Source organism: Meriones unguiculatus, chromosome 10 (assembly GCF_030254825.1).
Source record: "Meriones unguiculatus strain TT.TT164.6M chromosome 10, Bangor_MerUng_6.1, whole genome shotgun sequence".
Classification (NCBI taxonomy): domain Eukaryota; kingdom Metazoa; phylum Chordata; class Mammalia; order Rodentia; family Muridae; genus Meriones; species Meriones unguiculatus.
In genome coordinates, this window is record NC_083358.1 from 114775197 (window position 1) to 114799213 (window position 24017).

General features: G+C 47.9%; 1 protein-coding gene across 3 annotated transcripts in view; it reads left to right on the plus strand.

Moving 5' to 3' along the window:
* Positions 1-24017, plus strand: part of Tom1 (target of myb1 membrane trafficking protein) — a 41118-nt gene that overhangs the window by 5889 nt on the left and 11212 nt on the right. The window contains exons 2-10 of one of the 3 annotated variants that reach the window (XM_021656733.2): positions 11916-12000; positions 15542-15620; positions 16977-17126; positions 17396-17530; positions 17622-17768; positions 19479-19595; positions 21959-22092; positions 23256-23289; positions 23634-23727. In XM_021656733.2, coding sequence (XP_021512408.2) covers positions 11916-12000; positions 15542-15620; positions 16977-17126; positions 17396-17530; positions 17622-17768; positions 19479-19595; positions 21959-22092; positions 23256-23289; positions 23634-23727 — 975 coding nt within the window. Of the gene's footprint in view, positions 1-11915; positions 12001-15541; positions 15621-16976; positions 17127-17395; positions 17531-17621; positions 17769-19478; positions 19596-21958; positions 22093-23255; positions 23290-23633; positions 23728-24017 lie in introns of those variants that run through there. The other 2 variants (XM_060393180.1, XM_021656734.2) reach the window with 2 other exon arrangements.

Sequence of the window (24017 nt, forward strand, 5' to 3'; positions counted from 1 at the left end):
TTACTCAGCTGAAGACTTTCCTTGAAATACTGACATCCCCAGAGGAAGGGAAACTCTGCTAGTAGATACGCCTGATACTGTTTCTTGCTTGGCTTGAAATTTTGGACCTGGCAAACCTTTACAATTATATGAGTACATGCCTTAAAGCCAGTGAGCCCACTGGTATTTGCGTGCTCGTTCACTCTCTTTCTCGTGTACTCTCTCAGTCTTCCATTTTTCTTTATTGTGTATGCATGTATTGCATGGTATATGTATACATGTATGTGCACAAGTTTGTATGCATTTGTGTGATTGTGTGTGTGGAAGTCAGTGTTGAATGTCTTCCTTGATTGCTTTTCACCTTTTTTAAGAGTGGCTCCCTCACTAAGCCTGGAACACAGTTCAAGCCGTCCAGTAGTCCCTGGTATTCTCCTGTCTCTGCACCAGTGCTGTGACTACACCCCAACACCCAGCTTCTTATGTAGATAGTGCTGGGGATTGGAAACCAGGTCTTTATGTCCCCACAGCAAGCACTCAACCAACCAGACCAGCTCCTTCCATTTCTCTGAACCCTAACTTATCCCAGAGCCCTCTACTTCCCTTATCTAGGCTGTCTTCATCTTGCACAACCACAAGTGGGGGCAGAGAATGTGACCACACTCGATTCTTGCATGGTCTTGCTCCCTCGTGCCTGAACAGTTTAAGAAACTCTCCTTTGTCTAACCAAAAGCTTCTTCAGCAAGGACTTATAGTTAGTTACATCTACTTGAAAAGTGTGGCCTAAGGAAGCAATACCCACCATAAGGTATTTTAAAGTTTCTCTTGTGGCCTGTGGTTTTTAAAAAAAAAAAAAAAAAATGACAGGGCAGAGACAGCTAGGGTTTTGAGAAAGGATACTTCAGCAACTGAGGAAATTGAGAAAACTTTCCAGGCTGGATCTGGAAAGAATTGTTCATTTGGAAAGTAGGCTTCAAGACAACTTATTGACTAGAGGGGAAAAAAGTTGGCTGCTCTCTATGAATTTAGAGCATTTTTTATGGAAAGGCTTGACATTTTGGACTGGTTTCCTGGCTGACAGTTCTGTGGTGGGTGACACTGTTTTGGTGCTTATGATGTGGGCACGCAACATGTTGAACATGTACACTTCCGTCCCCTTCCCGCGGGACCCCAGGAGGTCGGTACTTTAGTTACCGGATTCTTCAGAGGAGGAACGGTGAGGCGCAGAGGGGCTAAGGCGTTCACTCAGGATGAACAGCTACTGGCTGTTAGTCAGGCCTACACTGGAGAGTATCTGTTCACACCGCATAGTTCTAGTTTTACCCCGCACTGCTGACCAGCAAGACTGAAAGGGACTCCACTGGCCTTCTTGAATCCCAGGGTAGTCCATCTAGAATGAATGTGTGTCTAGTGACTCCTAATCTCTGCCTCATACCAATTTCCTCTCAGGACAGGGCGCTCTGCTGAGGGCACCAGCAGCCTGGATCTCTTTAACCGGAGAACATAGCCTACAGGCACCACTCCAAGGACTCCCACTTTTGTTTAAGTAGCTAGAAGTGAGTGGAGAAGGACTAGGAAGGTGAAACACCTTAAAGCAGGGTAACAAGTCTGTCACAATAGCAGGTCAGCAATGGTGTTCATGAATGTCATGTATATCAGGTGTCCACAAAACCCTAGTGTCTATTGTGAGCAGTAAGTTGCAGCCATTTGTGGATTCCCACACTGCACTTCCAGGTGGCTGGCACAACTAGTCTGCATCCCAGGGGTCACTTGGTGGTGCTGGCCGGGAGGGATCATGGCCAGAAGGGATGAGGATGTTAGGTTAAAGGGCAGATTGAGAAGTTACCAGGCCAAGAGTGGTCGCCTACTCCCAGCACTTTGGGGGGCAGAGGCAGGCAGATACCAGCCTGGTCTACAGAGTGAGTTCCAGGACAGCCAGGGTGGTTACACAGAGAAACCCTGTCTTGAAGAAGAAGGAGAAGGAGGAGGAAGAGGGGGGGGAGGAGGAGGAGGAGGAGGGGGGGGGAGGAGGACGAGGAGGAGGAGGAGGAGGAGGAGGAGAAGAAGAAGAAGAAGAAGAAGAAAAGGGGGGGGACAAACAGACCTGAAAATTTCTCACAGATTGGGATTTTATCCAGTAGCTACTAAGGACCAAGGAATGCCAGGGTGGGGTGCTTCTCTTAACTAAAGTGTTATACAAGAGACTGTGTTGAAAATACAGCCTCATCATCACACAGTCACTTAGCAAACAGGCCCTGCAGGCTTCCTCCATGTGAGAACTGGGAGACTCATGAGCTCTAACATGCCCCTAGATGCTCTCACACCCAAAGGAACGTTCTGACAGACCAAGAAAGCCACATTGTACCACATTCTGAGGAGTCTCCTGGACAGAGCTGAGAGCTGCATTCTATGCAGAACGCTGTAACCCAGAGTGCAGGGACAAACAGGGAGAACTCAGGCTACTTAGAAAGTGGCCTGGCCTTATTGCTGAGCCTGGGAATTGAGTTAAGGGATAAGGGCACAGTCCCAGAAGAACTGAGGGTGTTCGGAAGTACAGAAGCCTGAGTGAGGGCTATCTAGCTAGTGCACCGAAGGTGAGAAGCTGAGCTATGTAAGACCCATCACAGCACTTGGGTCCTGACTGCTAAACCAGGAAGCCCAGGGCACTCAAATTCATGTTATAGGTACCATAGCATGGCCAACTTGTAGGAAAGCGAGGCACTGGGGCCTGATAGAGAAGAAACCTGATCAGCTTGCCCTGCTTTGAGCCACTGGCAACAGGAAACCTGACCAGCAGAGGCTGAGCCTTGCACACATGTTTACCTATCATGAAATTTGGAAAGAGACAGCTTCCTGTGGGCTGCCAGCTCAATAATGTCCTTACTAAAGCTCTTATCTATAATTAGCGTGGAGGCTGAGGAGTTTAGTGCAGCAAACAGCATTAGAGAGAAGAACAAGGGCCAGGCCATAGCATTGAACTGGATACCTGGCAGCCTGGAGACTCAATGCACTGTTGCACAAACACGAAAGGGCCCTTTCCTCTCTACCACCCAGAGTGTGAGCCTGGGGGATTATGAGCTGGGCAGGTAGTGGTGGCCTTCAGGGGACAGAGCAAAGTGGCCAGCACTCGGGTAGAGCAAACAAGCAGGCCTCGCCTGAATTTACTCTTCAGGATTGGTTAACACACCAGTCAGAATGACAAGAGAGAGGAGGGTCATGGAGCTCATGCAGATACTTGCTCAGTGCTTGAGCACTGGTCATTTAATCCTTGTTTTCTGGTGACTTCTTGGTACTAGATGAGGCTAGCTGAGGAGATAGTTAAGGATGGGTGTGGGTGGGGTAAGGGTGGGTGTGGATCAGACGACGCATTTCCTCTTCTGCATCCTAGCCCCACAGCCAGTGTGCTGACTCAGCCTCACTTTCTCCATTCTCCACCATGGCCTCTACTGAACTGCACATTTGCTGATGGTAGGACCTTGTGGGCCTTTCTCACCAAAGTCTCCCCAGAGTCTGGACATGCTTCAAGCATTTGGGAGACATGTAACAGTAGCTACAGGTCTGTTTGAGCCTATAATGCAAAGGAAGGAAGCGAAGGCAGGAGTAACAAGTCCTAGGCCAGCACTGTATATAAGAAGTCCCAGGCCAGCCTGTCTTCACAGTAAGTTCTGGGTCAGCCTTGTCTACACAGTAAGTTCCAAGCCAGTCCTGTCTACAGAGTAAGTCTCAAGCCAGTCCTCTACATAGTAAATCCCAGGATAGCCATGTCTACAGAGTAAGCTCTAGGCCAGCCTTGTCTACAGAGGAAAGTCCAGGTCAACAGGGTAAGAATAAAGCAAGATTCTTTCTAAAAAGAAAACACGTGGGGCTGGGGAGATGGCTCAGAGGTTAGAAGCACTGGCTGCTCTTCCAGAGGTCCTGAGTTCAATTCCCAGCAACCACATGGTGGCTCACAACCATCTATAATGAGATCTGGTGCCCTCTTCTGGCATGCAGGTGTATATACAGACAGAACATTGTATACATAATAATAAATAAATCTTTAAAAAAAAAAAGAAAGAAAACACGTACAAAAAAAAAAGTGAATGGGTTTGAAAACTAGACATTTTTGAGTATGAGTCTCTGATATGCAGCTTAGCAATCATGTAGCTGCAGTTAGAGCCCTCTCTGTTGCCCCAGTTCTCTCCTGTTTTGAGGGAAGTGAGTGTCACTCTGTGCAGGACATTCTCAGTCGTGTTTGGTGTTTACAGTGCCCAGTGTGTGCGTGCATGTGTGCGTTTTTGTGAACTGGGGGTGCCAGCTGCATGAGGGATGGCAGCACCCAGGGATGTAAAAGAAAAAGGATGCAGAAGGTGGGGACTCAGCATTGACTGTTCCTCTCACACTGTTTTTGACCCTTGGTAGCAAGGGCTATAGATAACTTTTCAGCAGAAAAGAATACTGGTTAGAATTGCATTAAAGGAGAAGGGCATGGGGCTGACAGTCCAGGCCTGGACAGGTGTCAGCACCTGGTTCAGAGTTAGTCCTGTCATGAGAGACCTGGCAGCTTCTGGCCTGTGTAGGTGAGAAGAGGACAGATGTGGTAACAGGAAGCCTCTTGGTCATAGCTGTCTAGCTCCACTGAGCACCCACAGAATGGTTCCAAGGGATGGGAGAGCAGGGTTCCTCTGGGACCATGAGGGCAACTGTCTTGCCAGGAATTCTGAATCACCAAGTGCATGACCTTTGGCGAAGGCTCATTCCTTTCCTTTGTCTCAAGTTGTTCCTCACAGCCTTCAGCTGACATCAGACAGTTGACTGGTTGAGAAGCCACACTGCTGTGAAGCAGGCAGGCTTAACCTGATCTGACACATGTAGACATGAACTTGGTCATTTTGGCCCATAGGTGAATATGCTTGAGTTAGGAGGTATGGCCAGCAGGCAGGGGCCACTACCCAGATCCAGTCACTGTAAATTACCTCTGGGCAGAATATACCTGCATCAGGCCCAACAGAGGACTAGCTATCGTTCACAGAACTGCTATCCCTGAGCATTTTCAAGCCTGTAACAGAAAGCTTTAGAAGCTGGGAGAAAAGAGCCACTGCCCAGCAGCCCTTGGAAGTCACTGCCAGCAGCTAGAGGTGGAGGAGTCAGCTGTCAAGCTCTGGGAAGCTATAATCATAGTTAGGGTTTTTATTCCCTTCTTAAAATAACAACTTACGGTATCAAAGCAGATGCTGAGACTCATAGCCAAACTTTGGGCAGAGTGCAGGGAATCTTATGAAAGAAGTGGGAGAGGACAGGAGCTCCACAAGGAGAGCAACAGATCCAAAAAGTCTGGGCACAGGGGTCTTTTCTGAGACTGATACTCCAGCCAAGGACTGCTCATGGAGATGGCCTGGAATCCCTGCACAGAAGTAGCCCATGGCAGTTCAGAGTCCAAGAGGGTTCCATAGTAATGGGGACAGGGACTGTCTCTGACAGGAACTGATTGGCCTGCTCTTTGATCACCTCCCCCTGAGAGGGGAGCAGCCTTACCAGACCACAGAGGAAGACCATGCAGCCAGTCCTGATAAGACCTGATAGACTAGGATCAGAAGGAAAGGGAGGAGGAGCTTCCTTATCAGTGGACTGGGGGAGGGACACAGGTGGGAAAGAGGGAGGGAGGGGAGGATTGGGAGAGGAAGAAGGAGGGAGCTACAGGGGGGATACAAAGTGAATAAACTATAATTAATAAAAATAAAATAATTTAAAAAATAAGTTACTTTCATGGTTAAAAACAAAATATGACAACCTGTTCTCAAATTCCACACTTATAGGACATATCTCAGGGCAAGTCAGGAGCTGGGATTCTGTAGCTGCTCAGTCCTGCCAGCTACATATAGACCAGGGACCTGCACTGAGGAACAGTGGTCTGCACAGGCTCAGCAGGCCTTGCTTCAGCCAGCTTCCACTCAAGATGCTCAGATGATCTTCTTACCTTTGCCACCACATTTTCTTTTTCTCCCCCTTCCCTCTTAGGTCCTAGTCCTCTTCCTCTCTGCTTATCAACCAGATCTCCATCTCTGCTGCACCTTTACCATACTAATTAGACTACTTCTGCACCTGCCTTATCCCCACATGTCACTTCCCAGCTTTCCCTCCCCAGCCACTGGCCTTTCCACAGGGCTGTAGCCCCTCTGAAACTTCAGAGCACCAGGAGAAGAAGGTGCTCAGTTAGCAGGGTGTGCTGATGGCCATCAGCAGAGCCAACAAGAGGACTGCTGAGAGATCCTTGGAGGGGCAGAGTGCACAGCCCCAGGAAGGGGGCAGGAGGGTGCTTCGGAATGCCGTGACCCCAGGGAGAGCCATGCAGCAAGGCAGGCGTGAGGAGTTAGTTGCAAAGGACCAGCCACCCCTCACCATAGGATGCTGGTGTTTTGTTTTGTTTTGTTCTGAGTTTTGATTGTAAGCTTTTGGTTTTTGTTTTGAGACAAGATCTGACCATGTAGCTCTGGATGGCCTTGCTCTGTTGACCAGCCTGCCTCTGCCTCTTAAGTGCTGAGAGTAAAGGTATGCATCACTGTGGCCAGCTTGAGTGACTGTTTTAAGGTGCTGACCTCTCTTTCTTGGTTTCCTCATTAGTGAGATGGAGGTGGTAGTATATGCCTCATGGATTAACAATTAAATCTCATGTTTATTATAACTTGCTAATTACACTGATGGTTATGTAATATATAGCTTAAAAGGTTAAAAGTATTACAGAAGGGTGTGTATGCCAGACAAAGACTAGGGAACCCTGAAAGATTTTGAGGCACAAGACGAGCATGGCCATTCTCAGCAGCATGAAGAATGGGAGGGTTGGACATTGGGAGAGAGATAAAAGAGAATGAACACAGTACAGACTTGGGAGATGGGATTGCCAGGGCAGTGTGACTATTAGACATAGGTCTGAGGTCAAGGATGACTCAGTCAGTACTGGCCATCTGGCTGAGTATAGCCTGTGGAAGAGGAACAGGTTTTTATGTTTAAGCAGCCCCTGCCCCAAGGTACTCTGTAGCAAGTCATAACCTGTTCAGGGAACACTTGGCCTTAAGATGAGGAGTGGAGTACAAAAGCTACACTCAGTAGATATTTGTGGAAAGAACAGGCCTTGGCTTCTCGCCCTTCTAAAGAGACACCTCCTGGCCTCCTCCCCTGGCCATAAGCCAGTGGAAAAGCAACCACCCTTCTGTCTCAGCCTCCTGTCATGTGTTTGACCACACTAGAATCTGTCTGGCTGCAGGAAGCAAAGGTGGAACTGAAGGTATGCCAGTTAGAGAGCAGGCTGCCTGAACAGCCCATCAGGGCCATTGCTGCAGGTTGGAAGAGCCCCACCCAGCCATGTGGAGACCACCCTCATCCTCTCCTAGTGCTGCTGAGAGTGTGCTGTGTGTCAAGGCCTATTCTGGACACCATGGGGCAAGAACTGTATCTTTGTCTACCAAGCATCTCAGTGCCTAGAGTGGGCCTGGCTTACAAACAGCTGTGTAATGTGGTAAGCCCTCAGCACCACCCAACAATAAAGACTGTCTTCCTTGTGAGACAAGTGACATCACCAGCCAAACTTGCTGACCAGCTGTGTGAGTGAGTACATCACGTCCACGACCAGAGTCTGAAAGCAGAGAAGACAGCATGACAGCTAAGGAAGAAGGGAATTTGGGCAGACACTCAGGATCTCACCCTCTGAGTGTGGAACGTTAAACTGTCACACATCTTACATGTGATCAAAATATACTTGCCATGCTAACCAGGGCATGACAGGAGGTGGAACAGAGTGTGTCATGTGTAAACAGTAGACATGGCAGTGTGTTTGTATGGAGGGTTGGTGAAAGTCCTCATATTGTCTGTACCTGGATTCATCATTCACATAACACCCAGTGAGATGCCCTTGGAGATGGGGTCTTATTATGTAGCCCAAGCTGGATTTGGATTTGCTGTGTAGCACCAGGCTGGCCTAGAACTCTCAGTCCCCCTACCTCTGCCTTCCAAGTGTATATGTGTATGCCACCATGTTTATCTACCCATTGCAAGCCTTGAGACTTTTGTAGCTGTGTCCTGGTTCAGAGATTTTACCCAGCATGAAAATACCATGAAGAGTGGAAGTTACTCAGTACTATGACCATACCAGTTGATTATACTACTCAAGATGTTTATTTTATGTTGTAAAAGAAACTTTTATTTGCCTGTTTCAGTTGTTGTCTTATGGCTTATTACCTCTGTCTGCTAACCTGGGCCTAGTTCTGGAAGCTTCAAACCTTTGTACAATCTAACTTAGGCCTGGAACATTTTCAGCCTCAAGACTTACTGCTTAATAAGCTCACCCTTTCTTGTCTTACTGAGCTCTGGGCTGGCTTGTTCAACTCAGCTGTTCTGGCTCAAACTCCTCTCCCAGCTAACTTATTTAATCTGGCTTCTCTCTCAGCCCCTGAATTGTTCTGCTGGCCTCAAACTCCAGCAATCTGCTCTAATCTTCTGGCTCCTTCTCATTTCTCTGGTTCATTCTGTCTTCACCTATTCTAGCTTGTTCTCTCATTCAGCCTCTCTCTGTAAAACTCCCAGTAAAATTGCCTCCTTACCCTCATTCTATGTTGCTCTCTTAAGTAGCTTCCCTGTCCTCCCTGTTCTTGTGAGAATTGGGCATATACTATTCTGTCAGATCTTTCTCTGAATCGTTTCTTTTTCTCAATTAAACATCACTTAATTAAATATCACTATCAAACATGAGTGCTTCTTTCTACAAACTATCTTCACCTTCATTGTTTGGTATTAAAGGTGTGTACTACCACACCTGTACTAAACTTTTCTTTACCTGAAACTTTGCTCTATACCAGGCTGGCCTTCAACTCAGGTCTTGGCTCTGTCTACTGGATTAATGCATGTTTGTATTCCATCTGGATCACACAGACCTAGAAGGTCTTTGGACTTGATCTCTTGCCAGAGCAGCCATGTTCTGAATTAAAATTCCCTCTACAACTTTTCCCCCTTCATGTTTAAGCTAAAAATTGTATACAGTTTAACTTTACAATAGAAACAGATATCAATCCCACAAATTTAACAGTCCGAATGTTCTTATGAATGGATCTTCTGAGTGTTCTTATGAATGTCTAATGAATGGATCATTGCCATTGATGCAATGATCCTCCATAATTGCAGTTGTGATCATCTGGCCTTCTGCAACAGTCCATTTCAGTATCAAGGTTTTCCAGTCTGCCAATCTGTTAAAATGTCTGTCCCTCCTCAGCTGGTCTGTTCATCTGTCTCCATGCAGGGAGGTCTGCTTTCTGCATCATCTGCATTGCTGTCTTTCTGCATCTCTTCCTTGATGATGCCTTTTTGGTTTGGTTTGGTTTGGTTTGGTTTGGTTTGGTTTGGTTTGGTTTTTGTTTTTCTGAGACATGGTTTCTCTGTATAGTCTTGGTTGTCCTGGACTTGCTTTGTACATCAGGCTGGTCTCTAACTCAAAGAGATCCACCTACCTCTATCTCCCAGAGTGCTGGGATCACAGGCATGCACCACCATGCCTGGCTGAGTCATGCCTTTCATTTGGCAGCTTCTTATTCAGATTGCATCTTTATCAATTTTGATGCAAACCATAGTCCTTCATCACTTACAAAAATATAGGTAAAACCTCTTTCCCAATGTAACATATTCCCTGAGTTCCACTATTAGGGTTATTTTTATAAAACTTTGTTTCTCTTAGTTTTTCTGTTAGCCCAGCCGTCACACAAGTAATTGAGACTTTTTGTACAATTTTAACAAGCTTCCCAGCACAAGAACTGAACAGTTTTTAATCTTAACCCTCTAAGTTAATTTGGTTTCCTCCCAGCATACATCCCAGAGGAACTTGCACTTTCTGGCTTTTCCCCTTCCAGCTCCTTCTCCTGATGTCTCTTGGACTTATCAAAAGGCTAAATCCCCTACTTCCTCTTTTAACTCCTCCTGCCATGGCTGGCAGGGAGTCTAGCCCTCTTCTCTCCCTGCTCAGAAATTGACTGTAAGCTGCTTTATTGGCATATCAGGGGACAATGGGGGGAGCAGTGTTTACACAACATTGAGACAGGAGGTTCTCAGAACAAGGATTACAACCAGATATGGGGAGTACTGAAATCAGCATTTGAATCACACAATAACCTGATGCCTGTATTCCATTCTGATGTTAAAACAAGTGTACAGGTGGATCTAATTCAGTACTTTTTTCCCCCACCGTTCGGTATCTTTCAGCTAATCTTATTTCCCCTTTTTGTTCATCAAGGTACAATTAGATCTTTATGAATCCACACACAAACTAGACATTTAGGCACTCTCATTCTATGCTCAGCTCCATGCCAGTGAGCTGGGCTGCACTCCAGCAAGCTCAATTATCAATGGGCTGTCTATCTTGATCCTCAATTTCATTAAGTACCATAGGTTCACAATTAAGTGTTTTTGTTCCCTTGTTTCCTCTGTCTCTTGTCTCTCAAGCCTTTGTATTATTATAGCTATTTTTTTCTTGTTGTACAGATATTTTTTTCAAACTTTTTTAAGAGGAAAAAATATAAAGATTGCAATTGACAGTAGAGAAGGGCTTATTCCAGTGGTCATAATTGCAATGAATACTGCAATGGTTTTTCAAGCAATGTTTCTATCCCCTTAACTCCTACCCTGTTCTCAAGGGATCTGAAATGTAGTTTCCCGATTTTAATGCTGGAAAAGTCTGTCTATATAATTAAAATGGTCTTTTTTGGTAACTTACTATGATTCACTGTCTTAGAGGCTCCTGTGTTGTTCCTTGCTCTGGGCTCAAAGATCCCGCTGCTCCTAGGTCTTCCAAATCTCTGGGCATTCATCAAAACCCAGAGAACTCTATCTTCCTCTGGAAATGATCCCAGGCAAATTTCTCCTTTGTGGCTTTCTGTCAGATATTTCCTGTATTAAAGGCATGTTTGTATTCCAGCCAGATCACACAGACTTGGGTCTTTGGATGTGATCTCTTTCTAGAACAGCCATGTTCTGAACTAAAATTCCTCTACATTCTGTTGTATGATTTTTATGTTAATTTAAAAGGAAGAATTGGGCTAGGAAGGTAACTCAGAGGTAGAACACTTGCCTGGGAAGCCCCAGTACCTAAAAGGGAAAGGAATAATCCCCAGGATTCACTGTACAGCCATTCTGAGAACATTGCCCACCCTTGAGGCTGATCTTTAATTGGCCCAATCTATGGAAAGAAGCTGTACCTGGGGCATGGAAGACCAAGTCCCATAAAAAAAAAAAAAAAAATGCCTCTGGGAGAAAGTAGAAGAAACAGATTACAGCAGGGGCCTATAAGAAATGAGAACAGGGGCTGGAGAGATGGCTCAGAGGATAAGAAAACTGATTGCTCTTCCCAAAGGTCCTGAGTTCAATTCCCAGCAACCACATGGTGGCTCACAACCATCTAAACATGAAATCTGGTTCCCTCTTCTGGTGTGCAGGTGTACATGCTAACACACATTGCATAAGTAATAAGTAAATAAATCTTTAAAAAAAAAAAAAAGAAAGAAATGAGAACAGGGCAAGGACGGAGATAGTTGCTCCCCATTGCCTACTTCTCTGGAACTTTTACCGTTTTGAACTGTGTGACTGCTTCCAACTCACAGGATAATATGAAGAGAAGAGAAGCATAATACCTACACAATAAAGCAGCTCCTGGGCTCTGTTAGAAAGAAGCCCTCCACGGCCAGGCCTGTCTCAGTTCCTGGTCATCAACCTGGGTCCCTCTGAACCAGATTCCTTTTCCATAAATGGGCAAGGACACTTCTGACCTCATATGGCTGGTACAGTCCAGTTACAACTGGGACAGCATATAAACCTGGGTGCCCAGAAAAGCCCCGTGATCTTCTGTTTTATCTATTCCCTCCTCACCCCACTATTTGAGTCTGCCCAGTTAGGACTCCCCACCTTTGTGACTCACAGTTTCTTTACAGAGAAAGCTACAGATGGCTCCCTGCAGAGTGAAGACTGGGCCCTCAACATGGAGATCTGTGACATCATCAACGAAACCGAAGAAGGGTAAGGGCTCTCAGTGGGAGGTGGGGGGTGCAGGCTGTGGTAGCCAACTGTTACACAGTACACAACAGCACCGATTCATCCCTATATCCCACCAGATGATCCTCCCTAGGCCCCCAGGGTTGTAGCCACAAAGTCTAACCCTGCTGTGCAGTACACATACCCCATCCTAGACAGCAGCATGGCAGTTTAAACATCTTTGGACCATGTTCCAGTACAGTGCCTTCACAGGTGGATGAAAAATTCAAAGACAGCGTGAGCCGGTCTGTGGTGGCTCATGCCTTTAGTCCCAGCACTCAGGAGACAGAAGCAGGTGGATCTCTTGAATCCAAGCCCCACCTAGTCTACATAGCAAGTTCCAGGAAAGCCAGGGCTACACAGAGAAACCCTTTTCACAAAAAGACAGTATGTGGCCAACTGGCCCCTAAGTGCTATGACCCACGCTTCTCTGAACAAGAAGCCACGTGTCACATAGATCTGGAGGCCCAGCCTTGGTGCATCACCTCCCTCAGTCAAAGCTAGCTGGAGACTCACAGTGCCTTTCTGCATGCTGAGAGCTGGAGTCTTTGGACAGCTTTTCTCTGAGAGCAAGAAAACACTTTCACTTCCTTAAGATTAGAAGCCAGCAGGGCCGGAGATTGCACAGAGGGCAGTCAGTGAAGCAGAGCAGAGTTGTGGATCAGGTGCCTGCAGGAGACCGGGTATGGGGTCCTAGTGTTCCTGCAGAACCCTGAACCCAGACAAAGCATATGCTATGGGAGAGGTGTTGGAGCCCTGTCCTCCTCTGCCTGGTGCACACAGACCAAGTGTGTGATGGACCATGGAAAAGTTACTCACCTATCCAGAGCTCTGCTAAATCCTGCCAGAACGTGAGCCGAAGCCCTGAGTGGAGCAGAAAGTAGGATGAAGTAGAGTGTGTGGGCCATGGCAGTCAGGGAGTGCAACCAGATGAGGCCTCTGCTCTGGGAACTCAGAACATCCTCCCAGGATGTTCTCCCAGGATGTTCTGGGAACAAGTGCGAATTAGCCCAGAGGAGCAGGAGGCAGGAGTGCAGCCTGAACTTCGGGGAGGCTGTGGGTATCTTACGCTAAAAGAGGATGGTAACTCCAGGCCCCAAAGTCCTCCTCAGTTGCACTGTGTGGTTCACTCCCATATCTGCATCAGGACTCATATTGAGATTAAAGTACAAGTGGACAGATAGCAGGACCACGGGGGGGGGGGGGGGGGGGAGGGGAGGCAGACATGACTACTGAGCCTCTGGAAAGGCCTAGCAGCTTTACAGATGATATGTTGTAAGTCACTGCAGTATCTTTGGAGACAGTGTTTCCCTATCCACGGTGAACTTGGGAAGTACTGTCCTCAGAGCTCATTGGCTATATTGCAGTTCATTTGAGCATTTTAAATGTTCCAGACACTGCACAAGGCATCGAGGAGCCAGCAGTAGGCAATGACAGGCATGACCCTTGGCCTCACCAATTTTATCTAAATTCTGTCTTTGGTGGAATCATACCATTGCCATATACTTTGTGTGTATGTCTGTGTGGTGCATAGTCCATGTCCAGTGCTGTTCCCTTTTCTCCAGGCACCCCATGAGAAGTGGGGTCCCTTCAATTACCAAAGTAGTCCACAAGTCAGCACCCATGTCTGCCAGTTTTTCATAATTATAACAATGCCCTTGAGACGATTTGCTTATAAAGAGAAATTTTTAGCTCACTTTTGGTTTGGTTTGGTGTTTGTTTGTTTGTTTGTTTGTTTGTTTGTTTTTGAGGCAGGACTCCCTGGCCTTAAGTTCACAGTGGAGCTGAAGCAGTTGTTTTTATTTTGCCTCACAGTGTTAATGTTGCACATCATGAGGAGTATGTGATGAGCAACAACACTCACCTCATGGGCCAGAGAACAAAACAGTGACAGGGACCAGGGTTCCATGGTACCCTTCAAAGTCACAACTCTAATGACAAAAAGGTTCCAGCTACCCTACCTAGGCCCTGTCTCAGAGTTTCTGTAGTGACTAATCAGTGCCACTGTGAGAACGAAACCATTTATTAAACACATGAGCTTCAGAGGGACATTAAGGATCCGGATAGTATGCCCACACCAGAGCTGAAGCCAGCTACTACTGGAACTGGCCAAGGACAGGCAGAGAGCTGTTCGAGGTGCTCTGAGTACAGGTTGTTCTCACACTTCTTGACAGGCTCCCGTGCCTGCCCTGGCCTCTCCACTGTAGCACTGACCACCTACAAGTTTTGCCTCCAAACAGGATCCATTCTGGAGGCCTCTGCCTTCACTTCTGCTGAGGACCTACCAGGATTTCATACTGTTCTGTTGTAGCCCTTAAAGGTCAGCACTGACAGACAGGCCAAGTGAGAATAAAGCTCAAAGCCCACTGCAGGCGCCCAGGTTCTGCTGAGGCTGTTTAAAGAATGCTGCCTGCCCTCTAGGAGCCATCTTTTCTGCCTGGATAGCTTAGAGACCCATGCCAGGACACACTGGGGAGGAGAGCCCCTGGGCCTTCCCTTGAGGGGTTTGGAGGCAGGGAACAGGGTCCAGCAAAGGCCTTCAAGGCAGAGCAGCTCTGGCAATGCTGGGAGAGGAGGAGTCAGCAGCTGGGATAGGGAGAACCGGAGATCCCCAGGGTCTTTGTGGACACCTGCTGTATATAGACACCCCAGGCTCCTCTACACTGTTACCTCTCCTCCGTCCTTCCAAGGCAGCTTCTGCCCAGCAAGCCCTGGCCCAAGCTCTCCCTGCACCTGAAGCACTGTTTTTTGGCTGTCCACCCACTCATCCTCCTCTTCCTTCAGAGTTGGCTACTTCCTTGAGGGTCTTTTGGCACCTATCCCATTCTCCCTTAAGACTTCTTCTTCCTTCAGTTATCCCAGAATCCTTGGAAGCAGTGAATGTGGCATGTGCACACATGTACACACATGCAGGCACACAGGTACTCAGTTAGACTTGACTGGAAGATGGATAGTAGACATGATTAAGCTGTGCTGTTAGAACACTCTGCCTGTGGTCATTTATTCTTAGCATCAACACCCAGAAGGCCCTAGTAGCTGTGGGGTCCAGGAGAAATAAGGAGGAACAGGAGAAATAAGCAAACTCTGGGGCTATCCTACTCCATGAGCCCTGTCTGGTATACTCAGCTGAGTTCTGGGGCTATCCTACTCCATGAGCCCTGTCTGGTATACTCAGCTGAGTTCTGGGGCTATCCTACTCCATGAGCCCTGTCTGGTGTACTCAGCTGAGTTCTGGGAGTCTGTATTTTTGGCAAGCATTCGCACCTTGCCCAACATGAGTCCATGACCTGAAGCCCAGGGTCTCCCTGGTGCTCGGACTGTTGGGCTTTCCTCAGAAGGCTGTGCTGGGACAGCAGGATCCTGGTGTGATCAGAACCTGGGCACACAGGTAAGGCAGAGGTATGAGGGAAGAGTCCATCCAGTCCAGCAGCTTTGCAGAGTCTCCTGAACTTGGACCCCTTGGCCTCCTGTCCTGGGAAAAAGGGTTCAATGCCTAAGCCCATCCTTCCTTTGTCCTTTTGGCCAGCCCTAAAGATGCCTTCCGAGCACTGAAGAAGCGAATCGTGGGGAATAAGAATTTCCATGAGGTCATGCTGGCCCTCACAGTAAGTGTCCTTCCTTTCTGTTACCTATCTGTCCACTCCGCCATCATTGCTTCCATGGCTGGACCATGGTCTGCTAAAAGCTGCTTCTTTTAGTTAGGTCCCATTCACGCTTAGGGTTCTCTTAGTGAATGAAGGCTAAGAAGGAAAGGACCATGGGCAAACTGTTTTCCCATCTACACTCTTGGTGGAGGTGAATGACAAAGTAAGGGAACTGGAAAGGAATTTCTAGTCTTGTCATGGGGAGTAGACACACTGGGGCCACTTCCCTAAAAGATAGACATAAAACAAATACCAGTGTCTAAGAACAGAATTGCCTTAGCACTGAGTCAGGCCAGTATAGGCCAAGCATCAGGCCCTGTCCTCAGGACGACCTGGCCTGGAGGGGGGGGGAGGGAAGGAAGACAGCTTATCCCAGCCCGCACCATGCTTAGATCCACATGGTCCTGCTACCCTGCAGAGCACAAGCAGCTTTTGCTGGGCCATGGGGAGAGCTCTGTGCTTGGATCTTGGGTCACAGTGTTACCTATCAATAGGGGAAGCTGAACTTCTCTCTGAGTCCTCCTGGAAAACCACTAAGCTTCTAGACCAGTGTTTCTCAACCAGTGGATTGCAATTCATAACAGTAGCAAAATTACAGTTATGAAGTAGTAATGAAAAAGTTTTGTGTTTGGAGGTAACCACAACATGCGGAACTGTTTTTGTTTGTTTGTTTCCTTGTTTGTTTGTTTGTTTTGAGAAAGGGTCTTTTCTGTGTAGCCTTGGCTGTTCTAGATTCTCTTTGTAGACCAGGCTGGCCTTGAATTCACAGAGATCCACCTACCTCTGCCTCCCAAGTGCTGGGACTAAATATGTGTGCCACCACTGTCTGGCTAGAGGAACTGTATTAAAGAGTCAAACATTAGGAACATTAAGAACTACTATACTATACCATGTGAACTAGAAAGCAGGGTTTAGGTTATAGCAGGCCCTGGCCTAGTAAGAAGGGAGTCCTAGGGTCAGATGGAAGGAGAGGAGGACCTCCCCTATCAGTGGACTGGGGGAGGAGCATGGGAGGAGAAGAGGGAGGGAGAACAGGATTGGGAGGGGCCAAGGGAGGGGGCTACAGCTGGGGTACAAAGTGAATAAATTGTAAAAAAAAATAATAAAGAAGGGAGTCCTGTCTGTCACAGCCTTCATGTCCCAGTTGCTTATGAGACAAGTCCTGAAATCCAGCACTGCTCCCTTTCCTGGGTCCTTCCCTTCTGGAAGCCTCCTCTCTGCTTGGCTTCCCTCTGGGATAAAGGAGGAGCCTCCCTAGAGTGGCAGACCACCTCCTCTCCTCTGATGGATCACTCTCTTGGACATCTTGGCTTACAGGTCTTGGAAACATGTGTTAAGAACTGCGGGCGCCGCTTCCATGTTTTGGTGGCCAGCCAGGAGTTCGTAGAGTGTGTGCTGGTGAGGACCATTCTGCCGAAGAACAATCCGCCCACCATTGTGCATGACAAGGTGTTGACCCTCATCCAGGTGCGCTCTTTGACAGAGTGGGGTGGCTCAGTGACCTCAAGGGGTAGGAGACTGCAGGGCTGTTCTTCCACTGTCTGCTAGTAGACTGCCCATGTGTGCAGCAGGACTTACCACTGTGTACTGAGCCTTGTGCACAGAGTGACAGGACCAGGCAAAAGGAAGAAGAGCAGGGAAGCACTCTATCCTTTGTCTAGGTGCCAGGGTGGGACAGGCTCACAGAAAAGAAGGTGAGCAGTGGTTACCGGCCATGTCCCTTTGTCCCCTCTCAGTCCTGGGCTGACGCGTTCCGCAGCTCGCCTGATTTGACAGGAGTTGTTGCTGTCTATGAGGACCTGCGAAGGAAGGGCCTGGAGTTCCCCATGACTGACCTGGACATGCTGTCACCCATCCACACACCCCAGAGGGTGAGGAGAACTTTGGGTGGGGCACGAGTTATCCTGGGAGAGCTCAGTGGCTTTCTAGGAGGCCTCACTCACCCTATCTTTTGCCACCTAGACCGTGTTCAACTCAGAGACACCATCTGGACAGAACTCTGTGGGTTCCAACAATAGTCAGCGAGGAGACCTCAGCCAGCATGCCACCCCTCTGCCCACTCCAGCTGTTCTCCCAGGAGACTCACCCATCACACCAACTCCTGAGCAAGTAAACACACAAACCTAAGATGAAGTTCCCTTAACTTGTGGTTAGCTCTAGGGAGTTACCTGCTTCAGTCTGGGTGGCTGTGATCTACATCTGGTCACTTGAGATGTAGTGCTGGACTGAGCTTGAGGCCTTCACAGACATTAGACCACCACCAGAGAAGTGTGAAGACTTAGCTGCCGAGTGTGCTGAAGGTAGAGATCCACAGACAGGATACAGAGGAGAGAAGCTTCACTCTGAAGGGCTGCCTGCTGACCACTGTGTGCGGTACACAGTCTTAGCCCAACAAAGAGAGACTTCCGTGTTACTTTACAGCAAGTTATGAAGTCATGCACCACAGCAAGCATGATTAGAGAAGGTTGACACACTGAGCAAGTAATGAAAGCCTATAAAATTGTAAAATTACCCTGTGGTCCAAAGCAATTATCCACCCTGCTTCTAATTTTTAACTAATTTTTCTAAAGTCTGTGTATTAAGACTGATTATTTTAGTGCTAGAAGGTTCTTGTTAAATAAAATTGAGTATTTTTGTTTGACTTCATAGCCCCATGTGCCTCTTGAGGCAGGTTAAGATGCAGTAGTGTGGTGATGTAACTCCTAGGCTCCTTTGTGGTCCGATCCCTTTGCATTTGGATGTGGCAAGTTGGTGATGAACACCTGTCCACTCACACCAAGAGTCATTCTGCCTGACAGACACTGTGGGTATGCTGTGGGTCACCTTCAGCGGATATGGTGCTTGTCTCCGCAGGCCTGTTTCTTCATACTGAAGCTTCAGAAAGGTGGCTGAGCCTGCCTGTGTTCAGTGCTTGGTGCTTACTAGTCAGGGTATGGTAGCTGCTGTCACAGTCATGGAGTCAGACTCTGAAGTTCATTTTCATTCAGTCACACAGTTTAGAATATACCAGTATTTCCCACGATGTAGTCTTCTAGCCACTAGATTCATGAGCCATCCCATTATAAAAGGGTTCTTCAGCCGGATACATCTAGGAGGCCCTTCATATGTTTCTCAGAATTAAAAGTAGATACAGTGTCCATGAGGATTTAAAGTTCCTCAGGGTTCACAAAAGACACTACACAGAGACCCTCACATCCAACATGTTTGAGGACACTGACAACCTTCATTGTTATGTGTCCCCAGGCTTGGAACCATGGCTCCCTTAGATCACTGGTACAAGTACTGGATCTAAGTTTCATGTTCAAGTGGGTAGGAGGCCTGGCACTTATTTTTGGATGAGCCTGGCCCCTAAAGTAGACCAGAGACAAGACAGAATTCCAGTTCTCTTAAGGGATGGAAAGACACAGACAGAGCCCACTCTGTCCTCTCAGGCTTAAGGGGATTGCAGCCTACCTTCCTACTCCCTTGAGAGAACTGCCACTCCCTAGGGCCTCATTAATTGCTGTCTTGGCCTCAAGAGATGCTGATACTCTTCCAACCACACTCACTGGTTTATTCCCCTCCGATTATCATACTTCTTTCAGCCTCCCCCATACCTGGCTCCTGGTTTGGAGATGGCAGCGGTTGGTAGCACCTCTGTGAGGGGCTGTGTGGTAGGACGAAGCCTCTGCAGGCTCTTGAATACAGACCATCCCCAGGAGTCAGGAGGGAAGCTGTGAGGAGAAAGTGTTGGGGGGGGCGTTTCTTGGGCTACATGTCTGTGGGAGCAGCATGGGCTCTAGACTCCGGCTTCTTTCCCCTTACAATGGTCCATTTCAGATCGGAAAGCTGCGCAGTGAGCTGGAGATGGTGAGCGGAAATGTGCGGGTGATGTCAGAAATGTTGACAGAGCTGGTGCCCACCCAGGTAGAGCCTGCAGACCTGGAGCTACTGCAGGTGAGCAAACAGCTTCCCTCCAGGTTCAGCCCCCACCCTTGACTCCATGTGCAGCCATACCTGTCTCTCCCCTGCCCACATTGCAATCTTTTGGTTTTGCTGGGAGCTCTGAGGCAAGAGAAAATATTACAGCCAGGAACCTTAGATTTGCATCAGACAGGAATCCAGATCTTAATTCTGCTGCTTTCTGGCTTGAACAAAACAGCCCCTCATTTTCTCCATCTATATGCCTGCTTTGATACAAGTGGGCCAAGAGAATTAAATGAGATAGTACATGTGGACCATCTAGTCCTGCACCTAGTGCTGATGATCATGAACTGCACTGAGAAGAGCTGGAAAGGATGGTTTTCACAGTATTTGAGGTAGCAAGCAGGAAGAACAGAGCAACTGCTGGCTTTGAGAGAAGTGACCGTCTGGTCTTGAGGCAGCTGGGAAATGCTGGATTTTGCTCCTAGGTGTCATGTGATACTCACCTAATCCTGTCCTCCTATGGGATGGGGCACTGGAGTGAAGGGGTCTAGACAGCCTTCCTGTTGAGGACACTCAGGCAGGCAACGAGAAAGCTGGAAACTGTCAAAGCCTAGGATTCTCCAGAGTGCATGGAGGTACAGAATGCTTTGTGTGTCGAATGCTCAGTGTGCTCTTTGTGCATCGCTCTCCCACTACCCCTCAGATGGCAGTTTTGAGGCCAGGTCTCTGTGCCCCTGTGACTTCTCAGAGATCCTTATACTTGGGGTGCAGGTTAAATTAGGATTTTCTTGGATGGGTGGACTCTTTTGAATATGAGAACTAGAAGAAGAAAGGGGGTTGACTAGGGGTTGTTGTTAGTTTTATATGTCCCAAGCCACATCCATGTGGGTATGAGTCGTCTGGGATACTCAGAAGGCTGGAGCCAGCTGTCAAGGTGACATAGGGTCAGCACCCACATTCTGAGCACGCTGTGTGTGTCAAGCTCAGTGTAAGTCCGTGATATATATTCACTCATAGCCCTGACCACACCCATTCTTCAGGTCAGGAAACTAAGGCAGAGTGAGACCTTGTAACATGCCTAGGGCCATTGTGGTTGGTAGGTAGCAAAGCTGGGATTTGTGACTTAGAGCACCGACTTCAAGTTACGCACTTCTGTCCAGAGGGTACATGAGGAAGCAGGAACCAATCATCAGTTATGCTTCATTATGGGAGGAAGTGAAGGGGAGCCCGGGCATGTTGAAAGTTACCCCGAGCAGATGAAGAAACCCAAGAGGCCTGACTAGGGCTGGGTAGAGAACAACATAACAGGTGCCAGGGGAAGACATGACCATGAGGACCAGTTGCCTGTAGACCAAAAGAAATTTATTCTATTTATTTTTGAGTCAAGGTCTCATGATGCAGTCAAGGCTGGTCTTGAACTTTCTCTATGCCCCTGCCTCAGCTCTGACTGCTAGGGTTCCAGGTGCATAGCACCACACCCAACCTCTGACTAAATACAGTGTAGGATCCAGAAATAGAAAAAAAAAATATTAGCAGAATAAGTGGTAAAATGTTAATAAGTAGTTTAGTTAATACCGGTGTTATATCTTAGTTTTGACAAATGTCAAGATGGGTGAAGGCAAATAGGAACCCTCTGTACCATCCTTGCAGCTCTTCAATAAATCTGGAAAATTATTCCAAAAATAAGAAGTTTATCAAAAGAGAAAAAAGCCAGTCAATAAGAATAATGAGGCAAAAACTCAAAATCAGGATGTGGGGTAAAAGTCGGAATTCATTCTCAGGCCTGTCACCGCCGTCACTCTCCCCATCCTCCTTTGTTTTTCCCTTTGTGTACATCTGTGTGTATGTTGTGTGTATGAGTGAGGGTAGGTGAATACCACAGTGATACAGAAGCCAGAGAACAGCTTTAGGGGGTTGGGTCCCTTGACTCTGTTTGACTTCTCTCTTGTTTGTGCTACTTCCCCACAAGTGCCAGACTAACTGGTCCAGGAGTCTGAGGTGTGTTCCTAAGTAAGCAACCATGGTGGCCGAAACTCGAGTCTGCAGTCTGCACACAGTGCCATTAAAGCAGCCGAATTACCAACACACTGAGTTCCTGTACTTTAAATGCTAGTGTGAAGCCTTACTCTCCTGGCTACTGAAGAAGCTGTGGGGCCCTTGAGGCCAGGAGCTCCAGAGCAGCCTGGCAACATAGTGAGAGCCCAGGTCACAATTCAAGACAGTAATTACTCTAGCACCTGAGTGGTGATCTTAAAAACAGGCTTGTGGAACCCCAAAAACTCTTCTGTGGTACCATGAAGATCCCTCTTACAGGACAGGCCCAGACCAATGCACCGTCCATGAGGGGCAGCCTTGTCCTGCCTGTGGCCTCAGTGTCTCACTTCTCCCTGCAGGAGCTCAACCGCACCTGCCGTGCCATGCAGCAGCGGGTCCTGGAGCTCATCCCACGCATCTCCAATGAGCAGCTGACCGAGGAGCTGCTCATGGTCAATGACAACCTCAACAATGTGTTTCTGCGCCACGAACGGTAGTCCTGACCCATGGTCCCCTGCACCCTGGCCTTCACTTCTCCATAGTCATTTTCTCTGTACCTTCTTCAGGCACTAGCAGGCTACAGGGAAAGGGAAAGGCTTGTGCCTCCAGCTGCCTGCCCATCACTGAGCTGCTTGGATAGTGGGGAATCATGAAAGAAGGCAGCAAAGCACTCTGCTTACCTGGGAACCGGGTTTATTTTCTGGCTACCTTTCATTCCTTGTGCCTTTTTTTTTTTTTTTTTTTTTTTTTTTTTTTTTGTCTTTCCTTACCTGCTGTGTCGTTGGCAATCAGTTGAGAGGGGCTAGGCCCCTGAGGGCAACAACTAGCTAGTCTCTCCTGTTCGTTAGTCTAGTAGAATACAGGGCCTCTTTGCCATCTTGAGGTGCACTGTGCATACCCTAGCATCAAGCCTCTAATTCACCAGTTTGTTCCAGTGCCAGCCACTGCTACTCAGTGTTTCAACTCAGGCATCACCTCAGCTGGCAGGCAAGTATCCATTAGACCAGAAGATGAATTCAGAAGTGATGGCCCTTATGCCAGGCCACAGCTCCAACAGGCCGCACTCTAACATCTTCCCCATCTACCTCGCTAGCCCTGGCCCTCAAGTAGTCAGGGTTAGAGATAAGCGGCCTTGGGCACACACACAGTGTAGAGTAGATAACTGAGACAGGCGACAAAGCAGCGATCGCCTCTGCTTGCTGAGTGTCCCTTTCTTTTCTCTGTGTTCCTGCCAACTTGTTTCTTGCTGACCATTACAGGCCACGTCTATAACTGATTATGTAATTCCCACCCTTGTACAAGTGAAAGAGAGGCTCTGCTAGTGCTGACACAGGAATAGCAAGGATGCACTGGATCTGTTAGTAGACTGGTGTATCTCTTCACACTCGCAGTGACCTGTGATTTCAAACACTCCTGGGTGTCCTCTGGGGACTGTGCCAATCTGTCCTTTGTTTGCTTGTTTGTGTATTTGTTTGTTTTTGAGACAGGATTTTTCTACGTAGCCCTGGCTGTCCTGGAACTCACTTGGTAGACCAGGCTGCCTCGAACTCAGAGATCTGCCTGCCTCTGCCTCACAAGTGCTGGGATTAAAGGCATGTGCTACCACACCCAGTTTGTCGGTCTGTCATTTTGAGTGGGGTATTTTCTGTCTTGTAGGTTTGAACGCTTCCGAACAGGCCAGACTGCCAAGGTAAGAGGCATCTATTCAGTGATTCACATCAATACAGGTTGTGCTGTATTGATAGGAAGTGAGAGGGTAATTGTCACCCTCTCCCTAACCCTTGCACAAGGAGCTGGTGGTTTTAGGCCGATAGGGAAGTCACCTTCTGACTTCTTACGCCCCTGCCCCTTTAAGGGAAATAAGGCTCTGCCACCACTAGCTGGTACCTCAGGGCATTCTCAGCCTCCTAAGGGTATAGCCAAGTTGGAGCCCAAGTAGAGGAGATCTTCCCAGATCCCATTCAGAAATGTTGGGGCCTGGAGGCAGATAACTGCATCCAGAAACAATCATCTCGGTATATCCCTTCACCTCAGGCCTCCAGTGATGCTGAGCTAGCTGCTGACCTGATTGACATGGGTCCTGACCCCACAGCCACAAGCAACCTCTCATCCCAACTGGCAGGAATGAGTAAGTATACTGGGGGCTCCAGCCAAGGATATGTCACAATATGTGAGTAGCCTCAAAGTTCTGGGGGTACCTTCCTGTACTCCCCAATAATAGAACATTGGTCCAGATGTTACTTTGCAGGGATCCCAAGCCTTATTTTGCTGCAGGGTTGAGCAAAACTTGTAAGAATGGCCTGAGAGCACCAAGGCTCCTGAGCCACTTAGATCCCATAAATCCCACTGTGCTCTGACCATCCCTCTGAAATGATTCTCCCCCTCTACCCCACCTGAACAAGCTGAGGGCACTCAGAT